The sequence below is a fragment of the Pipra filicauda genome, unplaced genomic scaffold, assembly GCF_003945595.2.
Source record: "Pipra filicauda isolate LSUMZ 115617 unplaced genomic scaffold, ASM394559v2 scaffold49_size4853605_pilon, whole genome shotgun sequence".
Taxonomy (NCBI): Eukaryota; Metazoa; Chordata; class Aves; order Passeriformes; family Pipridae; genus Pipra; species Pipra filicauda.
Window position 1 is genome coordinate 647,837 of NW_024104642.1, and position 15,219 is coordinate 663,055.

Genomic DNA, 15,219 nt, shown 5'->3' on the forward strand with positions numbered 1-15,219 from the left:
GGCAAGCACTACCACTTTCTTTTGTGAGCTGACCTAAATTTCATAATAAAACAGAATAAAAATATTCTAAACCATAATGACAAGATTGATTATCACAGAATTTACATTCTTCAGTAGCCCTTGCACATTTAACACAACTAAATCAATTGAATTCAAAGACTGGGTAGAAGAAATTTTATGTCTTTTCCTCAGTTAATGGTACAGGATGGTACAGAAACCCAAAACCAATATTATTGTGCAGTTTTATTAAAGTTTCTAGAACGCATTATATTTCCTTCTTCTCATTTTTAAAGAATAATCACCTAAAAAAAGATCAACCGTTTTTTAAACAAATGCCAAAGCCTAACGAAGCAAGCAGTCTTACTGAAGATTATGTAGATGATGTTGCAAAGCACAGCAAATGTGACAGCTCATCTATCAAAGAAAACAAAAGGGTTTATGCATCTAAACTAAACAGAAGCTTTTGGAACAGCGTGGAGAGTAGTTGGTAGAACTTTACTTATTATAATACAAATAACTAGGAAAGTGAAATCTTATTTGTTTAACAATGAAGGCAGAAATATTAAAAGAAAATGGCATAGCTTGTTATGCAAACTATATATTTGATAATAGCTTCTACCTCAATGCCTTGAAGAACATGGCAACTGATAAAATTCCCGCTTTACTGAGCACAAATGCAGTGTCCCATATATGCATTACCCATTCTGTGAACATATTGCTCAATTAATGGTGACTTTTATTTTCTGCTAGTAATTCACCAAAGCTCCAGCTCCAAAGGACTGCTAGGATGAGACAGCATTATAAGTAATTGACAGACAACCTGACACTCAACACAAGATTGAGTGTGGATCTGTCTGCATTTAAATGCTCTTCATTCTTACGCTATCTAACGAGCAAGAGAAACATTCATATGAGCAAATCATAATTAAGGTACAGTTAATATGCACACCTTTAACTGGTCAAATAGTGTGCTACTTAATGTTAACTCCTTTTTGCAACACCAATTCTTATTCACAGATTATTTAATACAGCAGAGCAATAGATGCATGCATAAAATATTCCATCTTGATGGAAAACTGAATTTTGCATAAACAAAACCAGTTCTTTCTCTGTTTATCTCAAAGAATGTTTTCTACTAGTGTTTATAAAGAACAGGAGCTTTGTTCCCAGTAACACAAATCTTCCTTCCACATTGCCTGGAAGGCAACCTTTATTGTTCATCAAAGTTCTCAATACAATAACATTTTTAAGATTTTTGAGGGCACCCAAGATTCACAAATACAACATAAAACCTTCAGGAAGAGTAAAATGGGTTCTTATTTTGACATTTATTAAGCCAAATCATATTCTACCAGCTGGAAATGAACATGTCAGCAAGCATTTACAGACACTAGGATCTGCTGAGTCTGAGATCTTAAAACGCTAGATTAGAGGAAGTGGTATGACAAAACGTATCCCAAAGCACAGTACAGTTTCATCCACTTCCTAACCCCATAATATCAAAAAATATATTCACTCTGAGGTGAGCTCATGTTCCCATGACACCATGTCTTAAGGAGCAATTGCAAGGAAATGTGCTATATTTGAAAACCCCAAAGACAAAGAACACTATCAGAGGAAGAACAGGAGAGACAGATTATTTTAGTACTAAAAAATAAAAAGCAGGAATACACAGAGTAAGCAAAGATGCACACACAGCTTACATAGGACGAATAAGCACTTAACATAATACCAAAGAAAATAGTAAATGTCCCTTCATTCCCCCCCCATTTTCTTTCTTAGAAGCCCAGATGCAACTGCCCCTGTCCTCCTCCCTTTAGTATCCGAGATTCCTTTCAATTATACTGCTATCAAAACAAATGCAGTTTGCATAGAGACAACTTTGTAATTATGGTAAGGGAAAGTTGCATGGTCCATCGACTACAAAACGCTACAAAACTCACAGTAATAAGAAGTCAAGAGCTTAACTATTCATTTATTTAAATGTATGCTGCAGTTTTCATTTTTTCTGGTCAAATCAACAGATTTTAATTGGCACTTTCAAAAGCAGCAGTCTATGAAAATGACAAAAAAATAACACTAGAAACAAAACAAATACATACCCTAAAGGCCTTTTAATTCTTGAATAATGCTGCCCTTTTATTTACCATTGAGAAATGTGTGCATATTATTCCCTTTTTAAATGCAGTTCAAATCAGCTTACACTCTAGGTTATTCAAAACTTGCTTATGCACAATGCTCAAAAATGCTTGGTGCACTCAGAGGAAAAAAGGACAATATAGAAAAAAAGAAAAGTGAATTAGTTATTTCACTGTGATACATTTCTATGTGCTGTGTCAGGGCACGTTTGAGGGAGCCATCTGTAGGGTATCAGCTTCAATGAGGGTACGGAACATGAACACTGAGCTGACGTGAAAAATCAAAGCAAAAGAGCAAAGAAATACTATTGCAACTCGTGGTACACTTGGCACACCTTATGCATTTAAAGACACTGCTGCCATCCAGACTCCATCTCAATGGCTGGTGTACCACTCAAATGTCCTGAATTAATAACGGAGATAAAGCCCACAGATGGCATATAGTATGGTTTGAGACAGACTCATTTTGACAGGTGACAAAGATGACTACTCATCTAGTCATGTGAAATTAAGCACTTACGGGAATGGCAGGTGTGAACTGCCTCCTTTATACAGATTTGGAAGCATCCCATCACTCACAGAAAGTGCCATACTAAAATCCCAGACAACTCTGGAAGTACAGTTAGACTTAAATCTGCAAGAGAGGTAAACTGAGGCTGAGACGTGAGTCCCTGCCTTTTTAGAGTCTGGATGATCTATATTCCCTTGTGATTTGGACAGAGCCCCAGTTACTTAAAAAGAAAATTCAGTTATGGAAAACTGAAATATAATCAGGGCAAAAATTAGTATCTAACACTATGCCACAAACATTAATTAATTTCAAGCTGCTATACGTTTGGCCTTGTTTCTTACTTTTCAGACTAACTCCCTTTCATCGTTTATCTCCTGCCACTGTTTTAATGGACTTTTTCCAACCCTCCCAATCCATCAGTCACTGCAAGTGGATGTTAAACACCATCTCACTGGAGCACTAGCGAATAGCTTTGTAACAGGATTGTAGAAAAAATGCCTGGAGGTTACTTCTAAAGCAGGGTGTATTCCTTACGTACTTCTGCTACATGTTGATACTATAAGATGATAAAATCTTTGCCATCTGGCAGTGTGTGTAATTAGAGCAGTAGCTCTGTGCAAAGACATATGGGCAAGAGTACACAAGGTAACCACACACACATGCATTCCTTTTAGGTTTTGCTAAGACTGTAAAATGGACTCTAACGCTAACCTTCTCCTTCACCTTTAACATCATATAAAATTTAGAAAAAAAAATAAAATCTGAGCTAAATTATTTTTCCCTGACCATAGTTCATGTCTGTTTGCTAAAATTTTCTGCCATGTAGATAAAATTCCAAGTTTTTCTCGATGCTGTGTTGCACCAACATATTAAGAGAGGACTGACACTGGACATATCTCCCACTGCACATATTGCAAAATCTCAGTTTGAGACCAAACTTCAAATAAGCAAGCAACATGCTTCATTATGTATATGTTCAAAGAGACTCTAAGACTGCGAAAGAGCACTTTGGAAAACCACAATACTACCTCCATTGCTCAGCCAGATTTTCTCCAAGAGGAAAACTGAAAATGTCCTCTGCAGGTAAACCACAAGCTCCAACTTTTTTCTCAGTCTTAGTACTACGATCAAGAGAAACAAATGTTGAGGTCTCCAGTCCTTCAGTTTCTTTAAACACACCAAATAACCCTCTCTGTCATACCAACAAACCTCATGTGGGAGAAGTCCTACAACGACTGGCTGCGTTCACATTCATTGCCTGTTGAAAGCAGCAGTGAAATTTTAAAGTGCAATTTCCCATGCTCCCTTTATGGCCATTGGTTTGTTCAGTCTGCAGGGTGACCTTGTAGTGGGCAAACTAAATTCACATCCAAGGAAATCAGTAGCCATACTCCAGGTTCACAGTGAGTGTACTCCATTGGTGGGAACAGAGGGATTCAAATCAATGGTCTGTCTTTGAAACAGCTTTGGATCATAGGTAGTGGGAAAGTCTAACAGAATTAGACTGATTTTGAAGTAAGGACTCCAAAATGCAGGTAAACCTAAATATAGTGGTTTCACTACCAAATTTTGTGATTTCCTGATCTGATTTTGCTACTTCATACTACTCACTAAAGTAAGTGCAGACATCATTTGCAGCTGAAGAAAATAGCAGATAAAATATTTAGTATTTTTACAGCCTGAATAGTTGTGATAAAGGCTCTTTTTGTAATGACTCAGCTCAGTATGCAGCATATCAAAAGGTGTTTAATATTTTGCATGACTGTAAAAAAATGTATGGTTCCAAATATTTCTTTCTTTACAAATAAAAAGGTCTAACTGAATGCAGAATTTACAGTTTGAAAACATATGGTTGCTTCTCATCCCAAGACTGGTCATGCTCAACATGGCACTATTACCCCCATATTTACTGAATAAAAAACTAAAGTACTAAATTGTGAGACCATACAACACAAGCATATTGAGGACTTTCAAGAGATTAACAGCATCCCCTGAAACAACAACCATCTTTAAGTACAGGATGACATTTACCTGACAGCAGCACCTGAAGGCACTAGGTATGCTCAGTATTTTAAATCATATGAAATCTTAAACTGACTCTGTTCAATCACATTATCCATAAGTGCAATGTTTTCCTCATTCACTGAGGACATTAGCATTGCTGCAACGTTGTCCAGGGAGTTCTTTGCTTCTGCTGCATCTGTGCCATCAACAATTCACCACGCTAATCTGCGCACCCCTGTTCTTTTTATCTCCAATCTCCTCACATCCTGAAAACTGAAAGGTGCAGACACTCCAGCAAAGAGTAAAATAAACCTGTGAATTCCAAGGACATAATCAAGCCAATGACCTGATGCTTTGAATGATGAGTGATTAAAATGTACAACAACTGGAAGGAAAACAGATTTTTGTAAATTGTTAAAAAACCTCATAATTGAAGTAGCTAACAAGTTCTAATGATAGAAGAGTCCATGTATTACTACAGATCAGTATTGAAAAAAATATACATAGCATCATCTCTGGAAACACATATTTTTAAAACATTTAACTTACAACTGAGTGTAACTGGAGAAAACAAATATATGTTAATAAACTTTGTTACTAGCTTTGGAGGTTAGAAGAATAAGACAGACATAAAACTGGCCAAACCTTTTACCTGCAGGTAAGCTCCAATAAATATGGGAAAAGTGTAAATGAATCAAAATAATTGCTTTTAGACTGAGTCTCCAGGGAAGCTCTGTCTAGATCTTAAAATTAATTTATACTTTTACATGACTACTGTTGCTCTATTCTACATATCAGATGTGTTAATTTCTAAAGTGAAATAAACTCTTGCCTAGCAGTTGCATATGTTCAGTTGTATGCAAGCTGTATTGCTGAAAATTTCTGATTTTTAAAAACAATAAATGACTGGAATAACTTGGTCCTTTTCATTGTATATAAAAAGTGACACAAGATTAGTACATTTTCCAGTGTAAAATTTTTTCACAGAAAGCCAAACAACATCCTAATTAGCAAGATGATTTCTAACAAAATAAATTATTAAAATGCAGTACCTTTTAAAACAATTAATGAAAGATGTTTGCAGCAAATAACCCAACTTCATACCTTTCTTAAGAGATAACAAATCTACATCTGGATTTTATCCTCATCAACTGACACAAAGGTTAATCACTTTCTCATTTAATTTGGGGCTTTTTTTAACAAATTATACTTTTACCCTTTCCTCAACTGAAAAATTAAAAGCACATTCTCCATAAAAAGTTTATTTTGTTTAGTGAAAATGTATACAGAAGACTGCTAACACTGCCCAGTGATCCTTCAAAGACAAGTCTGGTGAGCTTAGAAGAGGAGATAAGATAAAAATGCAGAAGGCAAAAATGTTTTTACAAATTTAGTTTGTCAAATCATCAAAATTATGTCACCAAATTTCAAGCTCAGAAATTCTTAGTCACACGTGAAACACAGAATTGTGATTAAATAATCCTTTAAAAAAAAATCATATGAACTGGAAACTGTATGGAACACTGAAGATGACAAGCAACAGCAGATGCTTTCATTATACAATAAGGCTGGTGCACACATAAAGCATGCTCTGCACAGCGACATTCAGGACACTCATTTTCAATAGGCTCTCATGAATTCCTCATGACACCTAAAGATCCATTTTTAAAGAAATGAGAGTATTTTTCCTAAATATGAGTCAGATAAAAGTCCTACCTATAGCACTTTCTAGAAAATTTAGAAACAGGAAGAACAGAGATCACAAATTTACAGACTTGTGAACAGAAAGCTCACACTCACTATGTTGGCTACGGATTGAAGCAAAGCAATATTCTTTCCACTTTTCTCAGATTATATCAAATTAAGACTACTACAGTGCCTCTTACCTGGGCAGAGCAGTTTGCTATTTACAGCAGCTGATTTTTCTTTTTTTTTTTTTTTTTTTAAAGCTTCTAAAAGTATGATGACCAGCAGTGACAAAAGCAGCAGCCTATGCCAAACTATTAAATAATAATGCAAATAAAAAATTTAAGCAAAGACACTAACTAAAAGCTTGATTTGCTTTTGTACAAGATGCTGAAAAATGTTAAAATAAAAAAAAAAGAAAAGAAGAAAAACTTGAGACAGATATGAGAGTCTGAGACACAACACAAAGCTCTCACAAACAACCACACCACTTCCTAAAGGCTTCTGTCAGGTCTGCTGTTAAGACTCTTAGTGAAGCGTATGTTAAACCAAAGAATAAAATAAGCCAGGAAGTTTCTTGCAATTTTCTGCACTTTGTGTTCTGTAGCTGGAGAAGTGAAAACCTGCTTATTCCTATCAAGATGAGATTCTCCTAGTCCACATGCTTCAACATTAGGGAAAGGTACAGTTATGGCACTCTGGTGAGAAAATACTGCCCTTGACACCTTAAGGAAACACAAGTGCAACTATTAATGCTATAATATCTCTGGCAAAGCAGCATGGAACACCAGCTATTTATCTGGGTATTGCTGATGCACATGGTTACAAAATTTACCTTAAACTACATCCTTCCCTGCTTTTTTCTTCCCTTTAAAATTGGGTTCATTCTGTGAACAGTTCCTAGGAATTTCAATAAATTCATCTGGTGACAGAATCCAACAAAACCAACCCAACTTTGAGAAGAAACTCTCATTTCCTCCTCTCTATGCACAAGATACTCTTTCAAATTCACACTTTTGTACACTCTGTAGCTTCTAATCTCATTGAACTACTTTGTTACGTTTTTTATTTAAATACAGTTATACACTTAGATTTCTATTTCTTATCATTAAGTCTACAGACTCTAAAAATAACATGTGAAACAGGATAATGAATACACCATTGAGAGAGACCAGCATATAGTGTTTCTGGAAATATTTGCCTGAGTTGTAGCAGGAAGGCAAATTCAATCGCAGAGTCTATCACCTCCTAATGACATTTCCTCTAGTTATTGGAAACACTAGTCATACACAAAAATGAACATCACTACAATAAGGTCCTACACGTCAGAGATCTCAGTAATATTATGATTCCAAAATCATTTGAGTATCTTATTATTTCAATAACTTGCTGTGTCAGGCAAATGGCTTAACACTTAGTCTAACTCTATAAATTTACGTGAAGTCTATAATTTTTTCGAGCTACCGCTTAAAATGAAACACACTGCACACAAGGTTCCATGCTGACTCACTCAATGAATGTCTACGTCGGCACATAAATGATTCTCTTTTCTTCCTTACCTCCAGATGCTCTAAAATATAGGGAGGGTTTGTCATGCCAAGCCTCAGCATAGCTCCCTCAGGAATAACTTCAACCAGCTTCCACAGAAGGGTGGGGAGGTCTGTGCCAATGTCTCTGCCATAAGCCCCTGTGTCTTCACTGGTCAGCCATATCTCACAAACACCCTCTGCGAATAAAAGAAAGAGATAATTAACAAATCTGTTTTAGAGCTGTTTATTTTATCATACAGCTGCTCACTCTTTTAAATGCAGTATTTCACAAGGCTATTATGCAGCCAGACTGGATATTCAATTGCAAGGGGGAGGGAAGGAGAAGGAAGGCTTATCCCATGGGTAGCAGTGGGTTATTAAGTTCATTTTATGAGCACAAGAGTGCTACAACAATGCTGTAAATTATCATTGCTGTGGAGTGATTAACATTCACAGCCAATGACTAATTTTGTGCTGCCTCTACAGCAAGTCAGTCAAGTTTAGTACTCTATTCTATTTTTTGAGCTTAATTCATTAAACACCACAAGTGACATTACTCAAGTAGAGTTTGCATTAATGGTTATTACTAGCAGTTAGCTTATTAACTGGTAAGCTTCCAGTAAGCAAATGCAGCTCTAAAGCACTGTGATTAATGTTCCTCCTAGAATAAATATTAAAAACTTGTATTCTTTAAATTATACAATTAGCAATGCAATATCAAGGTTGTATTGAAAAGGTTAGTGACCACTGAATGATAGTACAGGAAAACCTGCTTCCTGGCAGTTAATGCTTTTTTTCTCCATCAGTCAGAGCCTCTGGAAGCAGTATATTTGATTTATATTGTAAAGAGCAACCTTGAACACTGATATGTGGTAATAATATCCTCCTACTCAAAGAGGGGAAAGATTGTACCACCCTTTAATAATAGTTGAAAGGAATAAGGTTTCATGCAGCCAATTCTACTGGTCTGCGCCACTTTCATCCTTTTTGCATTGCAACCCCTCTCCCCTTTCCTTATCCCCCCAGAGCAAGAAACAAGCCACCGAAAACAGGATGTCTGTGAGGAATACACCTGTGATTCCTAGCCAGATAAGATACCATTAACTCAGTGAAGAGTTCAATTTCTAAAAGGACTGATGAACTGGTAAAGGACACATCCAAACACCAGAAGGTGCGTAATTCATCAAAGAATTCTTTAGACCAGCAGAGAATGTATCATAAAATGTATATATTACGCTACAAATATATACTTAAGATGAGGAAAACATAAACATGTACATAGACTTTAATCACATAAAATGTAATAAACCTAGAAAACCAGATGTTTTACAAAATGCAAACTCAAGACTGCTACTCTTAAACTCACACTGTAACAATAAAGGCAGAGAAAAAGTTTTGCTAAACATCAAAATTAATCCTGTTTGTACAGAAAGGTTTTCAAGGTCACTTATTATTTAGAATCAAAAAACTCATCACTTTTTAAGTTTAGCTTCATGAATTAGTCAGTAAGAGAGATGTGTAATTCTGATCTTGTAAGATGTCTGGTATAAAGCATTCCTAATTTCTCCTTGGTTGTCCAGTTGCAGTCACAACTTTGTAGTTCCTCTCAAACTGAGCTCCCCATGCAGAATCTACTAGCAGTACACAATCACACAGTGGATTCTACTGCACATACTCTAGGGTTTGCTGCCTGCCCTACATTTTCCTGAAATGGAAAAAAAAAATGACTTGTATATGCTATATGCTAAAAAGAAGAGAAGTGTAAAGGATCTAAATGATTGCTAAGGTCCTGTTACATTTGGTTTAGTTTTGAGTCTTCAGTCTGCACTGCAAAACTGTTATTTATTTGCTGAGTCTCTACTGTCACAGAGTAATTCTCATTTGTAAGCTTTCAACCTAAGGAGTTGCAGGGGTTTGGATTTTCTTTTTTTTTTTTTCCCCACATGAAAATGGCTAATGGAATACTGCCTCACAGTTACCAGATGAACACTGAGGAAAAAATAATAAATCACTGGCTAGGAATGGAAATAACATTCCGGTGGAAAACAACAGTGAGCTTTTAAAGCTGCATAGGTGGGGACCATTAGCCCCCTGGTGGGCTGAAACTTCAAATTAAATCACAAGAAGAGGAAGCAGCTGTAATAGTAAATCAGCAACAACAGGAATAAATGTCTCATCTGCTCTCCGATCAGGGTGTTGAACAACAAGCAATGGGAATAATTCATGCTGAGAGAGCCAAGGACGTAATCTTAACGTGGGGGAGGGCAGGGAGGAGAAAGGACACCTGTATTTTAGGAGAATGTTCATGTCCCAATTTCAGGTTGACAAAATGAATCTTCAAATACTGAAGTGATAAGTGAGTGATAAGTCTTTACAAGCAATGTAAACCAAATTCATGCAAAACTGTGTGTGATAGAGGTTTTGTGTCAACTGTTTTTAGGCTGTTTATTCTAGTCCTTTGCATCTCAGTTTAGGAGTCTAAACTTACACCAGGTAAGAGGAGAAAATAACAGATGTCTCAACCAGCATTAATGAAGTCAACCAATAATTCCAATAATTCCTATTTTCACTTTACCCTGTTGCCCTCCAAACTTCAGCCCTAGGCAGAATTCTTTTCCTTTCTTTTGCAGCGAACCTCACTCGATCATTCACCATTCTGTTACTGGGTAATTTTGGTGCTAACAAAGGCAAGCTGATTTTGTAAACAAGAAAATTGATCAAAACGGCAGAGTTCAGATGTGCAAACTCAGAGCATTTGTTACAGTATTAAGGCCAATTATCATTATAGCCAAATAATTACAAGTCTGCCTTTGGTCACAGCTCGTAGTTTATTTCTCACCCTGCCATCACTACCCAGCACAAAAGAGAAACCTCAATAGTTGGCTTCTGATCTCTGCTCGGCTGTAATCAGAGGTGACTGAGAATGAAAAATGTTGGAAAAATAATAGGTTCCAAGGAACTGAAGGAAGTTCTGAGCCTACTTCTTCTCCAATTCTCTATATAAAGAATATTCATAGCAGATTATCTGACATGAGTTTTAACTTCACTTATGTGGGGTAAACAATCCTTGTCATAAAGAAGATAAATCCTACAGTTATCACTTTTATGAGATATGTGCATATCTGTTTCAGAGACCACTTGAAATAAATAGTTTTTCTAATAAAAAACTTCCAGCATTTTTATTTTGCTTTATCTTCATGTCACTATTGTAAACACTCTTTTCAGTGGTACCAAACATCCTTTAAACTGAAGTGAAACCTACTCCATCTGAAAAATTAATTTACTTCAATCTACAAAAACACCTGAAGATGTTAAAATATTGGACACTTATCCCAGTGAAATTCTCCTATTTGTTAGCCTGCTGCACCTTTGTACAAATTACATTCAATACCCAAAGCCCCTTCTTTTTTATTTCTCCTTCCCTTCATTCTCTTCTTTCCTGGCAGAGTTTCTAATGCGAAGAGGAGTGGCTTTTCCAACAGCACAATGCTCTGCAGGCTGCCTCAGTGGGAGGCCCCCGAATCTGACCTTCTCAGTAGCCCACATATGCTTATCAATAACTGCCTGACCTCCTTGCAATTCCTTCTCGAACAGTGAATTCTTATGGCAGCCTGCAGTGCTGTACAGACCCCAGAAATACCTCCCCCACTGCACCACAGAAATCGTATAGACCATCTGCCAAGGGGAGGCCTGACTTCAATGTTTGTCAAAAACTGCTTGCAGGCTTGAGGTCAATCAATCTGACCATTAGAATTTGACACCCTTAGAATTATTAAAAAAAAAATTATTAAAAAAAATCATAGCCAAAGACAGAGAAAAAGGCTTGGGAAAAAAAATTCTTTTGAAACATGCTCATTGTTCAGAATGAGCTTAGCCCACATTAATTTATTTTGCCTTCAATTATCTGAGTTTCCCCTTCTTTACTCAGTGTGGATTTTACAGGTACTACTTACATACCTGATGCAGTGCATGTGCTAGATTACTTTGCTGAATGAGTGCCTTAACTGGGAAATTGTGAAGGCATCTGTGCACAAAGCATATCACTGTATCAACCTGAATATAATGCAAATTTAAACAGAAACTGAGATTTGGAGGAATCAAGTTCCTCCTATAATTCTGAAGTACTCTGCAAGCATTGATTCACCATGTAAGACCCTCCTCTTAAGACAGCCTGTTCAACCACACAGACCAGCACTGAAGCATCTCATTGCAGAAACCTACTGAAAGAGAAAATCAAGGGAGCAACTCACTGATGCTAATAGAGGTTTAGAAGGATTCATTTCCAGTTCATCAAGAAACCCTCATTTGATCTGTATATATACAGGGCTTCTAGAGGAGAGAGAGAATGGAGTTAGACACAATCCTGTACAAACTCACCCCAGTTACTCAGGAAGTAACTCACACCTAACTGTCACAATTGGAAACTACAGGATATCTGTCAACCAGATGACAAAAGAAGCAGACTGAAGAAAAAAATACAGATCTAGGTGCAGAGCTGGTGAAAGACGCAAGCTGTCAAGCCTGAATTTCTAGAGGATCTTTATTATGTCAAAAAATATTTCCTCTTTTCGAAAGATCTATCTTTTCATCCTTTTGGACAGTCTTAAGGACATGAAAAATGATTATGCACTCCTGTTTTCTTAATGCTTGCCACAAACAGGAAAACAACATCTGAATGACATTACAAATGTGGGCTGACCTACTGGAATGCAATGCTTGGAGAAACTACTAGATCCCAAAACTCCCATTAAAAGAGAAAGTTTAGCAAAATGAAGGCTGGCCTAACCAACCCTTCACATCACAGGAGGAAGCAACGGCAGGTTGAGCGGCCAAGAAAGGCTGTTCAGAATTAGTGCACTTCAAAATGAGGACCAGAAAAATATTTCTCTGAATTTTTGCTATTAGACTCATAATCAAGAATTTTAAAGTACCTCTTTAATAATATAAATTGATCTGAAGCATTGATTAGTATTACATAAGGACCTGCTACACAGAGTGACTTAATCTAAAAGCCTGAACAAATTCTACTTTATGTGGTCATCAGGAAAGACAATTCTGTACACACAGTGAGAATTTCTTTTCACTGGATCACAGAATAGCTTAGGTTGTAAAAAACCTCTGGGGGTCATCTAATCCAATCTCCTGTTCAAATCAGGTCCAATTAGATGAGATTGCTCAGGCCCTTCTGCAGTTGCGTTCTGAATATTTCCAAGGACAGAAATACCACAGCCACTTCAGGTAATCTGTTCCAATATTTGACAACCCTATGGGTAAAATATTTTTATTTCCAGCTAATTGCAATTTCCTGTGTTCCAACTTGTCCTGTTACCTCTCATCCTATCTCTGCAAGACCTGTCTGACTACAAGACAGTCTGGCTCTGCCTTCTCCATACCCTCCCATTAGGCAGTCATAAACAGCAATAAAATCTCCTCTTAGCTTTCTTTTCAAAGGCTCCACAAATGCGTTTCTTGTGTGCTATGTGCTCCTAATCATTTCAGTGCCCCTCTTCTGAACCGCTGCAATATGTCAGCAGCTTTGTCCTGGGGCGTCCAACACTGGACAGAGCGCTCTCTCTGTGAGATCTCATAACTGCCAAGTACAAGGCACTAGTCACTCCCCAGGGCCTGCGGCTGTACTCCGGATAACAGCATCTAGGGCAAAGCTTATAATTGCTCAGGGGTTCCACTGCTGACTCATGGTCACCAGTTTGCCCAGTGAAACTCCAAAGTCTGCAAAGCTGCTTCCCAGACAGTCAGCTCTCCACATCCACAGTGCAGCATGGTGTTACTTCACCCTAGATTCAGGACATTTTACTTGACTTTGTTGAACTTCATGAAGTTTACAGTCAGTCCATTTCTCCAGGTAGTTGAGGTCCTTTGCAATAATAGCCATACCCTCCAGACAGTCAAGTACCCCCCTAATTTGGGTATCATCTCCCAGATTCCTCAAAATGCACTCCATCTCACTGTCCACCTTAATAATATAGACAGGAAACACTGGCTCCAATATCAATCCCTGCAGAACATCATTAGTATCCACCAGCTAGACTTTATACCTTGGATCACTACCCTGGGAGCCTGACAGTCCAACCAATTCCTTCAGCCACCTTACCATCCACTTATCCCATCCACATCTCACCGATCTAAGAATATTGTGGGAGACTATGCTGAAGTCATAGCTAAATTCAAAGTAAACAAACCAAAACAAACCACACTAAAAATAACCAAAACAGAAAACCCCAGAACAAAAAAACCCTCAACTCCACTGCAAACCCCAATGACAAAAAACCCCCAAAACACAAAACAACCAACCTACTAAACTTCCCCCCAAAGAAAACCCCAAAAATACCACAAAACCAACCCACCCCAAAACACCAAAACTCCACTGCTTTCTTCTCCGCTACAATACCAGACACATCCCATCAGAAAAGTCACTCGGGACAGTCACAGGATTTGCAGTTGGTAAATCTATGCCAGCTGTTCCCAAGGACCCTCTTGTCCTTCCTGTCCCTAGAGGTGACTTCTAGGAGGGTTTGCTCCACAGAGAGTGAGGTTCAGTTGCCCTGAAGTTCCCTAGACCTTACTTCTTGCTCTTCCTGAAGGGCAGGGTGACATTCCCCTTCTTCCAGTCACCGAGAATCTCCCCTGGTTGTCACGTCTTTTGAATGATGAGAGAGAACAGCCCCATAATGACATCAGCCAGCACACTTGGTGCACTTGGATGCCTCTCATTGCAGGATTATTTCTATTACTTCTGGATGTCAGTCTGCAGTTACAGAGACTAGAGCTATGTTTTGCTAGTGCTCAGTACAGTATAAGCCTTTAAAGCAGTTGTGGTTTCTACTACCCACTGGATGACACATATATTAGAGTGCTTAGGAAATGAACACACTAAGTTTTATGGTCTACATATTTTTGAGAAAAAATGTTTGGAAACTAATGCAAAGTGACACACAGACCAAGTTATACTGACTGATATTATTCGACCCATGTAGGATAACGGTATTTTAAAAGTAGAATACTGACCAATATCACTTTGGAAGATTCTGTTTGGCAGTGTTGTCTACTTAGCAACACTTAGCAACAAAACTCAAGATACTTCTTCTTTCTCCTTGCCAACATACTTCAGTAAATGTTTACACTAACAAATGATTCAAGTTCTCATGTATTTATATAAATGCTATACATTAGTATATATTCATGGTATGAAAGTCTCAAATCATATGAAGCCATAACAGGAACTTGATTTAAAGGATCATTTACCATAGACGTGACATAGGTACTTACAATAAATTCCTAATCCTGCAAACTAATGTAAAAAAGTTTGAGCTATTCTTGCAAACTGCAAGAC

At 37.4% G+C, this 15,219-nt stretch overlaps 1 protein-coding gene across 1 annotated transcript in view; it reads right to left on the minus strand.

Annotated features, from left to right (window-relative positions):
- CDKAL1 (CDK5 regulatory subunit associated protein 1 like 1) overlaps positions 1-15,219 on the minus strand; it is a 415,564-nt gene that overhangs the window by 157,611 nt on the left and 242,734 nt on the right. Inside the window, exon 10 of the mRNA XM_027748305.2 lies at positions 7,899-8,065. Within this exon, the coding sequence (XP_027604106.1) occupies positions 7,899-8,065 (167 nt within the window). The remainder of the gene's footprint in view (positions 1-7,898; positions 8,066-15,219) is intronic.